Below are 16199 nucleotides of genomic sequence, written 5' to 3' on the forward strand. Positions count from 1 at the left end.
CCCTGAGTTAGTTATTATCATTTCTCACTTGAACGTCAAAAGTCATCTTACGTGTCTGAGCCCAGAGGCCCGTCTTATTATCCGTCCATGTTTTTAAATGTATTCCTAATCTGACCCCTGACATGTCTCCATTTTTTTGTTTTCAGCCTTTGCGATATGTGCTTTGTAGCTTTAGTTGACTTAAGTTCAAATCTGTGCTTGTGAATTTATTGCTATATGAAATAGTAGCGCTCCCACATTTTTTCACTCACATGATGCTGAAATTAAAGGGGACATATCATGAAAAACTAACTTTTTCAGTGCTTGTGCACATCCATCTGGGTATCTGGAGTTCCTACCAACCCACAAACTGTGAAATAAGACAACCCAATCAGTTTTTTTGTGGGCTGTCTAGATCAGAAAACATGTGATTCAACAACCTTCAGATTTGGCTCCCCTTTCTATGTCACATACAGGCTCATTACAATATACCGCCCACAGCTTGAGAACTACCTTTGTAAAGGTGCACAATATTTTTCATCAGAGCAGACTGAGCTTTTTCAGTAGGGCTTCTTAAAGAGACAGGCGCTAAAATTGAGCGGTTCAGACGGAGTGTAAATACAGATATATTCAGACAGACAGTATGAGGAAAATTATGTGTTTTTTGAACGTTAAAGCTGCAGTAGGCAGTATATTTTTGGCATCATTGGACAAAAATTCAATAATAACCTTTCAGCATATTGTAATTCAAGTGTTCCATGAGATCACTAGACTTCTGCACCTCCTCATGGCTCTTTTTTCAGGCTTTAAAAAACCTAGCCCGTGACGGGAGACTTTGACCAATCACAGGTAAATTTAGAGAGAGAGCGTTCCTATTGGCTGTGCTCCGGTCATGTGACCGATACTTGGCGTTCATACAACAGATTTTACAATGGCTGCCACGTCACAAACTTTCTCATTTTACAGCTAAACCGTGCACTACAAGATGATTCTGAAAACATTTGAGGAGAGAAATGGGCAATAACGTAACAGCATATTGATTCATATTTAATCAGCGCTGCCTAGTTTGGCCGTTTGGTCGGAGTTCGCGAGTTATTGACAGCCGGCTCTCATAGACAGCAGACCTCAGATCAGCTCTGACTGCATGTTTCCCTCCGGTCTGTGAAATTTTGCAGATGCCGTTAGGAGCACTGGAGGACACAGAGGCACATGATTTTTTCCAGGTTACCTGTTTTATGTACTACTGTCACGATATAGCGACTGTTTTATAAAAATAACTTTTTTTAATCATATTTGCTCCAATCTCGCCTACTTTAGCTTTAAATGATGTAAATATGTTCTATTAGAAACCTAAAATACAAATATGAACCTGAAAATGAGCATCATATGTCCCCTTTAACAGATTTCCACGTATCGAATCAACTATAAGAAGAGACTTTTTAAAAATTCTCTTTTAATGTAAATTGTGGATTTTTTTTCCTTCACTAAGGAATCCTGTTTTGCCTCCCTATGATTGAGCCCTATGTAAATATATACAGTGTGATATATAGATTATCATATGTGATATTTGAAATGCTCTGCTGACCGCTAGATGGAAACATTCTTTATGTAATCCACTTTCCACTTGCTCTTTCACTCTGACGTCCCTCTGTTTGTGTTCTCAGGGTCGAGGTGGGAAGGGCAGCATCTTTGTGTGGGCGGCAGGTAATGGTGGAATGCAGCGTGACCACTGCGGTGCAGACGGCTATGTTAACTCCATCTACAACATAGCCATCGGCGCTGTCTCTCAAACAGGGAAGCCCGCCTACTTCGGCGAGCCCTGCCCCGGTGTGATGGCCGTCACTCTGACAGGGGCCGGCGTGGGAGGCTCGCTACCTCTGGTTAGTGTGCATGTACCGCCTAACACATCTAACAACAGTGTTTATCATTAATGAGTGCGTATATGTGTGTGTGTGTGTGTGTGTGTGTGTGTGTGTGTGTGTGTGTGTGTGTGTGTGTGTGTGTGTGTGTGTGTGTGTGTCTGTGTGTGTGCCAGCAGCCCTGCTCTTTGGCTCCTGTGAGCTGTGAGAAGCCTGTTAAAGAGCAGCGACTGGTGTGATATTTATAGAGGCCTGCCAAATGACCTAGGTGACTGCTGGGCGCGCACACACGCACACGGAGACACACAGAAGCAAACGAGTGTTAATTGGAGGTAAAGCATGGTTGTAGTGGCTGAGAAAAGGGAGAGGAAGAAGCCGAGGTGTTGATGGCGGAGGTAACAGTGAAAAAAGCCAGGATGAAACGCAGTGCCAGCTCCAGGGCTACAGAAACAAGACAGCCAGAAACAGACAATTTCTGTCAGTGTGATATCACCTCTGTCTGCCGGGAAGCCTGCCCTTTACCACCTCACATTACGAGGTGGTCAGCCTAGACACCAGTTGTTTTTCTTTTAATTATTATCACTGTAAAACTGTGTTGACGTGTTCTAATGACTGATGCGGTAGCTGCTACAGTGTGGGAACTCTATTTGCCCGATTTGCTGCAAAGCTGCGTTCTTTTTCCAAAAACCTCCAACACACACCAATGTGAAGTAGATCGGATGAGCGGTTTCTTGAGATGTATGAATTACAGAGAGATTCCTGACTTTCTAGTTAGATGTACTGATATGACATCCTCATATCTTGTAAACATATTTGGTTTGTTGTCTCTCCAGGTCACCGTGACCACCATTGGTGATGGCTGTGTCACACACTTTCCAGGAACATCCAGTGCTGCTCCGATCGCTGCGGGGATTCTGGCTCTTACTTTAGAAGTAAAGTGAGTGTCTCTCTGCCCACCAGTTACACTACAACAATACATGTGATACCTTATCGATTTTTGTAGGGACTCAGTGTGCTGCTCAAGGACACTTCAGCAATGTGTGTGCTTCTTACTGTCTGAGGGACTTCAGTCCACAGCCCTGTTGTGTTGAGTGATGGGCCCTATTGGTATTGTCAGTGTTATTTCTTCTCATATTTAAGACCACATTCCCTATACCCCCCCCCCTCCGCTTCCCTTACAGATAGGTTGTTGCTATTTTCACCCCATGTCTCTCTTTAACACCTTGTCTTTCTCTTCTCTGAAGATGTTAGAAGAAGGAATCTTCCCATCAGCCCTTTTCTTTTCTGCCTTCAATAGGCGCTGCTGCGAGAAAATCTGAAATCTTCAGCTCTGTTTGTTCTGGAAGCACAGTAACTTCCTCCTCTTTCTGTTGTAAATCAATCCAGCAGGTTGATTATTTCACTTTTCAGTTAATCTGTTGATTATTCTGCGATTATCAATTCATTGTTTTCTGTATAAAATGTTCCCCAGGGCCCTAGGAGATGTCTTCACATAGATTGTTTTGTCCAACTGACCGTTCTAAACCTAAAAAGACAATGTGAGAGAGACAATATTTTATAATTTTGCTTTATACAGTATATGGCTTAAACGATCACTATCAAATTATTGAAGAGTTGAAGAAGTTGCCCTTTCATATGTAGCACACAACAGGAGATTGTCCGTTTCAGACTCCTTCTCACCTGGGCGAGGAGTGGTGCCCGGGTAGAGCGTGCAGGAGGCATAACATAACACGTATTACACCGTGGTTACGTAGCCGGTTTGTAATTTGGTCATAAACAACCGAGTCTCTTGCTGTTCCTTGAATTCATCTGACGATTTCGGCGTCGGCCCTCACCGACAGAAGTTCCCGGATCTTGCCATCTCTCCAGTTAGACATTTTCGTTGGCGTCTTCGTGTAAATGACTCTTCTTCTTCTTCACCACCTGATTTCTTACGGTTTTGCATCTAACCGCCAGATAATTGGTCACACAGAACCATCTGAGAAGCCGTCATTGGAGACTGTTTGGAAAAGGGCAGGCACTTTCAAAAAATACTTGGCAGGTGATTGGATGAACCATCTGTCAATCAAACTCTTGCCGAAGCCAGTCGGGAGAAGAGCAAAAATATCTTTTCCATCTTTCAATGAAGAAATACTCTCCAGTTCTGATATAACTGATGCTATTACAGCATCTACGCGAACCCCTTCAGAGGCCGCCATTGTTGTTTAGAATAAACAGTCGCCTCTCTCCGTGTCGTCACTCACACCTAAGCCACGCCCGTAGATGCCAGTAGCTACTTGCTTGCCGGACACAAACGCATTACTTGAAGCCTGACAAGATGGATTTTCTTGTGATATGTGATCCCGCGATTCTTGTGTGATGTTGTGACATCGCGAGAATCCGGCTGCCGTGCAAGGTAATTTTGCACCAGCAGCATGATAGAAACGTCATCATGCCCACTCGCTCGCTGTGAATTCTCTGGACAATGAGAAGCTCTGTTGGGCTCAACCGGACATTACACAGACTTTGTACTGTGGAGCTGGAAGGGCAAAGTCCGTTTAATGTCCGGTCCGAATGATTCGAACATTTGAGTTCTCACATACATCCCTAATGTCAGGCTAATTTCTAGATAAAGTACGTTCAGGGTTGCAGTGCATGTGTGAACGTGGCTTCACTCCCTCCTTCGGTGTAGATTATCTTTAGCTCCTTTCTTTCTGTGTCTGTCTAAATCTGCAAATATATCTCCTCGCCCTTTATTCTTCTCTCCCTCCTTTTGTCTCGTCTGCCACTTCCTACCATTTCCCAAGCCCCCTTTTTCTTCATCCCTCTTAACTTGCCAGCTGTCGGTGTGGCCTCGGGCCTGGTGTTTTGTGGCGGTATCAGCGGCGTCTACGCCTCCTTCATGTTATGGATGGTACTAGAGGCCGGCTTTACTGCTCCAGCTGTCATGCCGCGGCGTCTCAGTCTCAGTCGCTTGGCTGTAAAATGGAGCGCGGGTCCCCTGGGCGAGGCGACTCCCAGGACATTACTGTTAAAGGCTTTGTCGTGACCCGCTGCTACCGACTAAACTATATATCACCTCGCTCGCTCAGATCGGCAGCATTCTGCTCACGTCTTTATGGAGCTGGCTTCTCTCTCTCTGTCTGTATATCTTTCTGGGTCTCTCTCTCTCTCTCTTCCTCTGTTTCTCACACTTGCTCATTCTGTGTCTCACTCTTTCTCCCCACATTTCACACAAACACACTCGCTCGTATATTCTGCCTTACTCTCTCTCACTCACGCAAACCTTTTTTCCTCTGATCCCCATTCATCAGAAACAACCTGCCTCATATCCAGTATATCCACAAGCACCTAAACAATCACACATGCATTTAATATATATATATATATATATATATATATATCTTTGGCATTACAATTTAATCCCTCTGCCAATCACTCCTTTATCTCTTCATGCAACTACACTCTTCAGCTTTTTAATGCAAAATGCTCAAACTTTTCCAGCAATCTTTTGCATTATCTTTGTTAATTAATCAAAAAAAAGGGAGCAGATTGGAAAAATGCACTTACTACATGTTAATGAAATTGCACAGACGTGGAAACGAATCATATTTGTCACTCCTGATATGATATGAAGGTTCTCCGCTGGGAATAGTTGATATCGCGGCGTACATGCGGATACAAAATGGCAGAGAGCCTAAACGGGCGTACAGTGTTTTTATCATCTGTGTTATCAGGATACCCCCTCAGTGTGTCACTGTCTATCTGTCTCTCTGACACTATGTTGGCCTGTCTGTCGGTGTTTCCATCTGTCTCCATCCATCCGTCTCGACGCCTGTCCAACAAACCATCAGGGTAGATCAATTCTTCGCTCGTCTTTCTGTCTCCGACTATTTGTTTGTTCACTTCATCACCGTGTCAGCCTCTCTGTCACTTTATGTTGTCTTTCATCCATTCATTCATCCGGTCTGTCCGTTCGCTCGGAGGAAGCTGAACATTTGGATTTTTACTGTGTTTATTCTACCTCATGTTCTGGGATTTTTTCATGTTTCTGATTAGTTTATTTGGGCTGTCTGGACAGATGGATTGTCTCCTCCTTCACCTCACTCACACTGTGCAGTGATCAGGTGAACTCTTTTGGGAAAGTCCTTTCATTCAGTCACACAGCAGCAGTAAAAAAACGTATGAATAACCTTTTAACCTCCGTTAACCTGTTGGTCAATTCAGCCATTTAGTGAGAAGAGACATCAAAGTCATCCACTCTGGCTCCAGTGCTCCATGATAACTCCATTTGCATTATCCAAATTAAAATAACTTGTCTTTGTCAATACAGGTTGTTAATGGATTGTATTGTATGGCCTCTCAGTTCTTAAAATGTAAAAAAAATATGATAGATTATAAAGCAGTGGTTTATATTTGGATCTAATAAAGGTGAACGTGATATTATTTTGTACATAGTCCCATACAAAACTGCCAAATTAAGGTAAGGGGTTATGGTTATTTTTCAAGTATTTAACACTCTTATCCACATGAGCAGTAGGCAAATATGCTTGCTTTATGCAAATGTATGTATATAATTATTACTGGAAATCAATTAACAACACCAAACAATGACAAAGATTGTCCAGAAACCCTCACAGGTACTGCATTTACCCCTTTGAAAATGGCCATGCCAGTTTTTCCTCGCCAAAAAGAAGCGTAAGATTGGAGCGTTATTTAGCCTCCTTCGTGACAAGCTAGTATGACATGGTTGACTATTTTTTACTAAAATGTAAAATCTATGTCGTACCAATGGATTCTTTAGGTTTTCTAGTTTCATTTGATGCCATTACCTTCACTCTAGCTTTAAAACTGAGCCCGCTACAACCTAAAATTCACAAGTTGCGTTATCACGTTAAAGAAATTAGTGGCATTAAAACAAATTTGCGTTAACGTGTTATTTTCGCGTTAACTTTGACAGCCCTAATTCTTATATATTAATATTTATATATATTAAGTTATCTACAAAATATGACAATTTCAGCTTGGGGCTATGAACAGCATAAAAAGTCATGTAGTGTTTTTCAACACAAACAAAAAAATCTGTTATAATGTATAATAATCATTGACTCCCTTCTCCCTCTTTCTGCCGGCGTCCGTCCACTGAATGAGGAAGAGAAATAATGTATAAAACATTCTCTGTGGGGAGTTAAGGAGTAATCAGCCAGTGATCTCAGTGGGGAGAGCACATGGAAGAGTGAATCCACTTGGTCTAATTGGTCTTAACTTAAACACTCACGTGCCAGATGTGCGTGCACGCATGCACACACACACACACACACACACACACGATCTCAGTGCTCCTGCTGTGGGATGTTTTTCATTTAGAACGCATTGAAGGTCACACAGGCATGCATGACCTCCCACAAAAACATATAGAGCTTGACACTATGACTTATATGTGATGATATAAAGAGTATATGTAAATACATTTCTGGGTGTAATACTGGACCACAAAATCTGCTGGAAACCTCAGATAAATTATGTAAGAACAAAGCTGGCAAAGAGCATAGCAGTCTTAGGGAAAACAAGACACACACTGGATCATAAATCACTGCACATTCTGTATTCTTCACTTGTATCACCATATCTGAATTACTGTGTAGAAGTTTGGGGTAACACTTATAAAAGCAACTTACAACCATTATGCATACTACAGAAGAGAGCAATCAGGATAGTAAATAATGTGGGATATAGGGAACACACGAACACACTGTTTTTGAAGTCACATGCATTGAAATTTATGGATTTGGTCAAATTTAAAACCGCAATAATTATGTTTAAAGCAAGACATAATTCACTTCCGGGCAATATTCAAAAAATGTTTTGTGACAGGGAGGGGGGTTATAATTTAAGAGGAAAATTTAATTTTAAAAAGCATTGTGTTCGTACAAAAAAGAAGAGTATGTGTATTTCAGTTTGTGGGGTGGATTTGTGGAATGGGTTAGGTGATGGATTGAAGGGGAGCACAAATATAAATCAATTTAAAAAGCTATACAAGAAAGATATTTTTGGGAGGTATATGGTTGAAGAAGAGTTGTGTTAAAGGTTGGTTATATACTTTTTAACTCCGGATGTATTTGTGGGTTGTAAATAAACTTGGGATGCTGTTCATATATTCAACTTGGGATGTAAATAAATCTGAGATAGTTTTTATATTATATTATATTATCATTCTATGATATATGAGTTAATAGAGGAGAAGTGAGAAAGGGGTAGGGTAATATAAGTTTTTCTTCTACCTACTCCTTTTCGGACACTATAACTCTTGTTTTGTTTGTTATTATTTTGTATCTGTTTTTATTTATTATATGTTCGAAATAAAGTCTTTCATTCATTCATTCATACTGATATTAACATAACTGTGAGACTCCCTTTGGCATTTTCTAGGATGCCTTTTACATTAGCTAATCTAGCCCCCGTGTAAAGATTCAATAGGTTTCTGTTGTTGTCCGTAGGTTCCCTTCTTTATCTTTAACAGTTTTCTGTTTTCATACTTTGCAGTACCTAACTTATCCTCTGAAAAACTGATTTTTTTTAAGTTTTTTACAAATTTAGAGCAGCTTTAACCAGGCTATCAAGGGTTACTTGGTAGCTATTGGCTAATGCAACACATCTAACTATAAAACACAGAATCTCTGTCTGTCTGTATGTCCCTCGCATATCCCGAGAACCGTCCATACGAACTATTTCACAAATGGCTGGTGTATTGCTGGGGACCCAAATGACGTATAGTGTCGAAGTTGGTGCATGCGACATGGACATGGACATGCGACACTTTCAATATTAATAAATCATGAATAAGTGATCGCTGCTCTGTGCGGCAGCTGGGGGTGGGACTTCAGGGTCGTGTCTAGAAGGTAACTCACAATTTGCGAAAATCACAAGATGGTTAAGTTAGGCATTAAGAGCTCTCAGACCAAGTCGAGCATGTCGTCCGCAGCAGGGCTTCACAGGCTGCGGTTCATTGACTGCAGGTAACAACGTTACAACCAAAATTTTCTTCACTTCCCTGGAGTCAAAAAGCGATGGGTTGATCTCGACAACGCTTCCAGGGTCTAAGCAATTGCCCCCCTCCAAACGGCCACGCTATGAACGGGCACTGCACTAATCAGTATAAAACAGCATGCATTCACCTCCTCAAAGTCAAAAGATGTAAAGGAAAAAGTAACATATTTTTATGTCAACTGGAAAATATCTACTGTAGACATCATCAAAATGACAAAAAATATACAATTGTTTTGCCCATAGTGGGGTGGGGTGCACAATACACAAGAAACACGTACATGCATACACAAACAAGTACAATACAGCACGTTCAAAGGCAATGAACACACTCCGCATTACAATATACAGTATTGGTGAACAATGAGTCATACATACAGATATGACAGATACAGAAACACATGCACACCTGTTGTACTGTACATACACAGGGATTTATATATAGTATAAGTACACAATTTGTCGTACAAGCACACACACACATATGAACATTCAACATCTATATTGATCTCTCACAAGAACTCATTCATTTTTATGTTATAAGCCCATACACACACACACACACACATAAATACAGACATACAGATCCAAACTGGCCATCGTACACACACACACACACACACACACACACACACACACACACACACACACGCGGGTGCTTGTGTACACGTGTACTCATTAACCACAGGAATCGGGGCTATGCCGGTGGAGTGTATTTAAAGGAGATTGCAGGCATGCAGTTATTGGACTTGGCCTAATTGATAAACCCATTAGTAACACTTGTTCAGATAACATGGGAGGAATCTCAGTCTGCTCACAGTCACTCCAAATGGGTTCACTTAGGCTTAGAGTGCAGCACATTAAGAGAAGATTACAGAGCGATGTGGAGCGAGGAGCGTCTTACCAGTCCATGCCTCGCTACTGTGAGATTAATAGAGACGAGCTAAGGACGGAGACGGAGAGAACATCGGACGCTGACACTCCACAGGGTGGGGACACACTGTATGTGTGTGTGTGTGTAGTTGAGCAGCAGTTGGTGTTCTGTGTGTCTGCATCATTTTTTGTATGTACGTGCATCTATGTGTGTTTTTGGCAGTTATGACACAGTGGGTGATATGCCATCTTGTGTGACTGTGTGTGTGTGTGTGTGTGTGTTTCTTTGCTTCTAGTGTGTGTTTGTCTCTATACAGTATGTGGGTGTCTCTGTGAATGCAGATCCACATGTGTGTCAGTTTCTCTGCCTTTCAACTAAAGCTGCCATGTGGCTTCGTTAGAAGATCTTAACGCGAAGTGTCCAAGCAGAAGATGTGCTTCCCGGGATGAGACAGTGGGGTTTAAACTGCTGCTTGTTTTGTACCAACACATTACACCCTGCTGACTAACAAGCCTGACTGTTAGTGATATCTCCTTCAGTTTCTGTTAAAATAAAAAAAGATGAACAGGAAAATGGGACATGCTGAGCATTCAGTAAAGTGAGCATTAGGGTCGATGTAAATGCATCAATCTCTTCTGACTGCAAATATGGCCATGATACGCGATGGAGTGAAGACTATTACTGATGTTAGAGCTGAAGCTGATGATGGCTCATATCTGATGATACTCCTCGTGTTTAAAGTAGTTCTTTTCAAGCCACAAAATTGCAAATATCCAGAGAAGAACTGATCCAACTTTTTCTCCCACAATATTTCCGACCCATCCTGGTACTGATCCGATACCAGTGCTCTTTTTACCAAAATGTAAAATCTGTAAATCTCTCATTAAGTGTCAAACTCATTAAGATGTGCGTAAGCTAACGTGAGGCTGTAACTAGAGATTACTTCTTAACTGTAGGTGAAGACGCTGGTACATCGACATGCCACTGGCTAGCTCACGGCCGTCGCTCTGCACTGCGCTCATATGGCGGTTACAGCTGGTAACGCCGTCCTGACCGTTGGTGCCTTTGCGGAAGCGTGGTGCCCACCTTCCGGTTCGCCCCAGGTTAACACTGTTATCTCTGTCGGCACCTTTGCCGTTGTTTTCACCGTTAGCACCGTTAGCTGCAAGCCGCTGGCTCAGCCATTGCCATGTTGAGAGCCGTGCGGAGGCAATAGAAATGCTCCCAATCTCGCATTTAGCACCTTTAAAGGTCCCATATTGTATTCTTTTTTATTATAAAGCAGGTTGAAGTGCTATATAAATACTGTGAAATTATCAAAATGCTCAATCCATGGAGAAATACACACAACCCGTATTTAGAAACTGTGCCTTTGAAACAAGCTGTCAGGATTTCTGTCCATTTGTGATGTCACAAATCTACAATATTTAGACCATTTTACAGTTTTAAACGTAAACATTCTAAATGTGTCCCAGTTTATTTCCAGTTGCAGTGTATGTGAATGACATAAACTGACAGGAAGTAAACATGGACCCGAGCTGTTGCCTGACAACGCAATTCCGTTGCATTCTGTGTAAATGTGCCAAAACTGAGCGTTTCAGACATAGGGTAAATACAGGCATATTCAGGCAGACAGTATGAGGACAATAAAGTTATTTTTATTAACATTACAGCATGTAAACATGTTTTAGTCAAAATGTAAAAGACAAAAATGAAACTGAAAATTAGCACATTATGGGTCCTTTAATGAAGTAATAATTGTAACCCAAACCATCCCTAACCCCAATCCTAACCCGTAACGATATTACATCAAACCTTGACCACAGGGTTCTCACGTCGTAAAATAATTCACGTCATAATTGTTTGATTTTTAACTGTTTCGGAATGCACTGACAAATAATGCCGTCGTGCCGATGGGGGAAGTTACAAACAACATTTTGGCATTTTTGGAATTATTGGATCTAACGGATGGATCCCTACAAATATTATTGGTTCCTTCTACAGTATATACTTATAATGCTCCAGTGAAACTCTTACGGTAAAAATTGTAAGAAAAATATATTTTGATATTCAATCCAAAAGTCCCATTATAATCAAATTGAAATAGTACCGATGTATAATGAAATCAACTTGTCATCAAATCAACAGAACCTCACCTAAAACTGGAAGTAGGTGACATTGACCGGATATCTGATTTGCAAAAGGCAATTACTGGAAAACTGACTGATCCTATGTTACGTATTTTCATCTTTTTTTTACTACTTGCAGCATTTGCAAAAATGCAGCATATTATATTCAAAAGAAGTATGTGGCTTGTGCTCCCTGCAGAATTCCATTTTCGATGGTTGTTTACCAGAAAAAAAAGGTTGTGTGATGCTTCTAAATGATCGGGAGCTGACAGTGTTTTCCTCTGAGTCCTGATCTCAATCCTCTCTCTCTTTTCACCCCTCCATCTTTCTGTCCCCTCGATTGCCCATCTTTTGCGAGTCTCTCCCCTGGGCTGGACACTTTGTCCTTGCGCTCCCTGCCTCCTCCTCCTCCTCGTCCTCCTCCTCCTCCTCGTCCTCCTCCTCCTCCTCCTCCTCCTCTCTGCTTGGGCCTAGTGTGAGTGATAAATTATTCGTGGGCATGCTCTGAGGGCCCAGGGCTGCTCATTCCTGCACACAGAGGACTAGCATTGATCCGGCCTGTGGTTCAACTTAATTGGAAACCCAGTTACACCAGCTACAGACACACTCCGACACACACAAACACAGCGCACACACACACACAGATGCACGGACGTGCACTTCCAGACATGCCGTCTACTGTAAAGCCGCATTAATACACACACATATGCGCCATTGTACAGTAATACACCCGTGTATAGGTGCGTGGATATTACAAATGTCAACATAATTATACAACACACACACACGCTATCCCCACATGCATTCATGCATTAAAGTGTTACAGAATTAACATCTGCCTAAGTATCAGCTACAGTATGTATGTGTTATGATTTTGCACGTAGACACACTGCAGTACATCATACAGTATTGTGCATACACGTTTCCTATGCAGGGATACACAGCTACACACACTCCCACATTAAAACTCACAGAAGTGCCTGATCTGACACACAGATGGACACAAACCTCTGCATACACACACTCGCACAAGCGCACACACACACACTTTATAGTCACTAAGCCCGCATTCTAAGCAGCACTAAAGAGGAGTAACAGTCCACAGTGGAGCAATATGGAGGCCCAGGGTTATCGATTGGACTGAGACACTGACTATCATACAGCTAATAGATTACATCAGACACATCGGAGCGGCCCAGTCAATGAGGCCTGATCCTATTAACTGGGGATTTGTAAACAGTTGTGTGCTCACTGTGACGGCTGCTGTGCTGCTTTGTGAGCCTTGGCGAGGAGGATGAAGGCTGTAAGGGGTCTGGAGGAGGCTCATATATCGTTGCACTCGGCGTCCAATCTCCTGTCAGCTGCAGCCCGGTCGTGTTCATGGGTGCACCGGACAACATGCTGTCATTGTATTGTCTTTGTAACAGTGATGTCAGTTGCTGTCCGTACTTCAGAGGTTTAAGGTTTACTTGTAGTGTTATTTCTTGCATGCATGAGTTGAACGTTTGTCATGTCAGTGTCGCATTACTGTATTTTAGGTTTTGCTTATTGTGAGTCACCTGACGGCCACAGGAAGAAATCAGCCCAGTGTTTTTTAAGATACATTTCAGTTTAAAGGCTTGGTCAGACCAGCAATTAAAACAGCCCAATTTTGGAGGGAAATCCATTCATTTGAATGGAATCAATGTGGTCAATGGATTTGGTTGCAGATGTGAAGTAAATCACATAATTTTGGACCAAAATGTTGGTATCGGAAGCATTCTGGTTTCCGTTTGTAGTCCGAGTACTATTGATCAATTACATTAGAGCAGGCTCTGGTTGCATGCAGGTAAACATTCTGTGTGGACAGCAAAAGAGGCGGAACGCATTGGCGGAAATGCAATCTTGGTACCCATCAGCTATCGTCAGATGACATTTAGCTTCTTTCTTTTATTTATTTGTATCCAGATATCTGTTTATAGAGATGAGATGAGACGTTGTCTCTCAACTCCAACTTTATTCTCGCGTCTCAAGTTGCTATTCGGACTGTAAACCAGGGCTGGGAAATATATTGATTTTATATCGATATTGTGATATGAGACTAGATATCGTCTCAGATTTTGGATATCATAGTATGGCACAACTGTTGTCTTTTCCTGGTTTTGAAGGCTGTATTACAGTAAAGTGATGTAATATTCTGAATTTACCAGACTGTTCTAGCTGTGATATTATTTGCCTTTACCCACTTAGTCTTTATATCCACATTACTGATGATTTATCTATCAAAAATCTAATTATGTAAATATTTTGTGAAAGCACAGATGGTCAACCCAATATCGATATTGAGGTATTTGGTCCAAAATATTGTGATGATTTGATTTTCTCCATATCACCCAGCCCTACTGTGAACAATGAGCAGCGCATTGGAAGAGGAAGTTATTCCGATATCCGCTGGCTACACCAGAACCCCCGAAATATTGCCCCTTGGCCCCAAGAAGCTAAATCGTCACCAGGCTGATAGCCGAAGGGTTCCGAGATTGACCTTTGGTAAACTTTGACTTGTGAATTCAGGGCATTGACTAATAGCAAACCATCTTGACATTGCCGACCTTTGAGGGAATTAGGTTGTTTTCACAACAGATATTTTTGTAGGAAAAGCACAGGTTACTAATAACATTAACGAAGACTCTACTCTAATCAACTGTTCCAGTAGGCTGTGACAGTGTTACAGTGAGTCAGTACGCACAATACCAGGACCCTAAAACTGAAGCAGCTAAATGGAATTCAGCACATATGCTTTTTCTAGGAAAAACATACTGTATGTGCTGAATTCCACTCCCATTTCCAGTCATTTAGGTCTAATATTTAAGACTTGTGTATTTTTATTACATTTACAAATTTTCATCCATTTAGATCACACAGCTTTAACAAAATCAAACTAATAAAGTTTATATTTCAACATCAATAAATCAAATTTGTTTGAAATTCTTAAGAACCAGGTTTATTCAATATCAATAAAGTCTATTTTAGTCTACATATCTTGCATAAACTCTACTGTATTGCCTGTTTAGCAACCGAGCTAGATCTCAAGCTTGGAGCTTGGAAAGCTATTGCGGCTTGCTCTCAGCAGCATGTTCCCGGCTAGCTAGCATGTTACTGGTTAGCTCACCAGCTACAGTACAGCCGTTCACCAGCTACAGCTTTGGTACCCTACAATTTCTATTCTAAAAATAATGAAAAAGGTTTATTTTAAATATAATCACATGTAGCATGTCCTATATAATTAGGGGGATTACTACAGTGAATAGAAACAACAGCTAACCCTGGAAATGGTCTAAACGGATCCTTTGCTTTAGCTCATATTCTTCTACTTGAGCTGCATAAATAGTGGTTTTGTGTTCTCTTGCAGCCAAACCAAAACCAACAGGAGGAGAAAACACATGGTCTAGCATTGATACAAAGAGGAAAAAAGTGCCACCTCTATGTGAAAGCAACCTCACAAGTTAACAGCTCAGTTCATCTTAAGTCCATTACAGCATAAGCAATACTTCTGTTTAACCAGCGCTATGGTGGATGCTGGTCGCGGGCTTTTCAGATTAATTTCGTGGCCTAAACCTATTCACATGTCCCTTCAGGGGCTGTGCTGCAAAGAGGAGTGAAAACATTGAAGGAGAGAGAGAGAGAGAGAGAGAGAGAGAGAGAGAGAAAGAGAGAAAGCAGTAAACTGGGTTTCTCAGCCAGCACTGTGTTTTTAAGAGCAAAACGACTTTTCCAAAATAAATAGATCTGTGTCGCGGACTGCTAGGAGAGAGAAAAGCCCTCGGTTCAATAATTAATTCCCGAGTCGAGTCTTTTGGAGAGCCGCTGATTGGGCTGATTCTTTTTTTTTTTTTTATTCTGTTATGATACAAAGGAGGCCGTTTGAAGTAATTTGTCCCAGAGAGAGCTGCTTGGAATACCATACATGCTTTGATTTAGCAAAGCAAATTTAATTTTGTTTGCTTTATGCAAACCAGCCGGGGCCGCGGGGGTTTCTCTGATTCCACCAGAGGGGTGATGGTGGTGGTGGTGCTGATGATGGAGGTGGGGGAGTGCACATAACAGAATCACGCTGCTGCCGCTAATATATAATACACAACGCACACTCGTACACGCAGACGCATGCAGTGAGCAGCAAGTTCAAAAGTACAAAGCCTATTCCCCCCCTACACACACACACACACACACACACACTCCAATCCCTTTGAAATCAAAGCTTAAAATAATTGTTTGTGCGTTGTGTTTTGTTTCATTCTATCCATCTATTATTAGTGTTACTGGTATTATTCCTATCATGTTGTTTTAGCTGCCTGCTCT

At 41.6% G+C, this 16199-nt stretch overlaps 1 protein-coding gene across 1 annotated transcript in view; it reads left to right on the plus strand.

Moving 5' to 3' along the window:
* LOC141779855 (furin-like protease kpc-1) overlaps positions 1-16199 on the plus strand; it is a 211859-nt gene that overhangs the window by 126882 nt on the left and 68778 nt on the right. The window contains exons 12-13 of the mRNA XM_074654880.1: positions 1644-1859; positions 2672-2775. Of these exons, the coding sequence (XP_074510981.1) occupies positions 1644-1859; positions 2672-2775 (320 nt within the window). The remainder of the gene's footprint in view (positions 1-1643; positions 1860-2671; positions 2776-16199) is intronic.

Source organism: Sebastes fasciatus, chromosome 12 (genome assembly GCF_043250625.1).
Source record: "Sebastes fasciatus isolate fSebFas1 chromosome 12, fSebFas1.pri, whole genome shotgun sequence".
NCBI classification, from domain to species: domain Eukaryota; kingdom Metazoa; phylum Chordata; class Actinopteri; order Perciformes; family Sebastidae; genus Sebastes; species Sebastes fasciatus.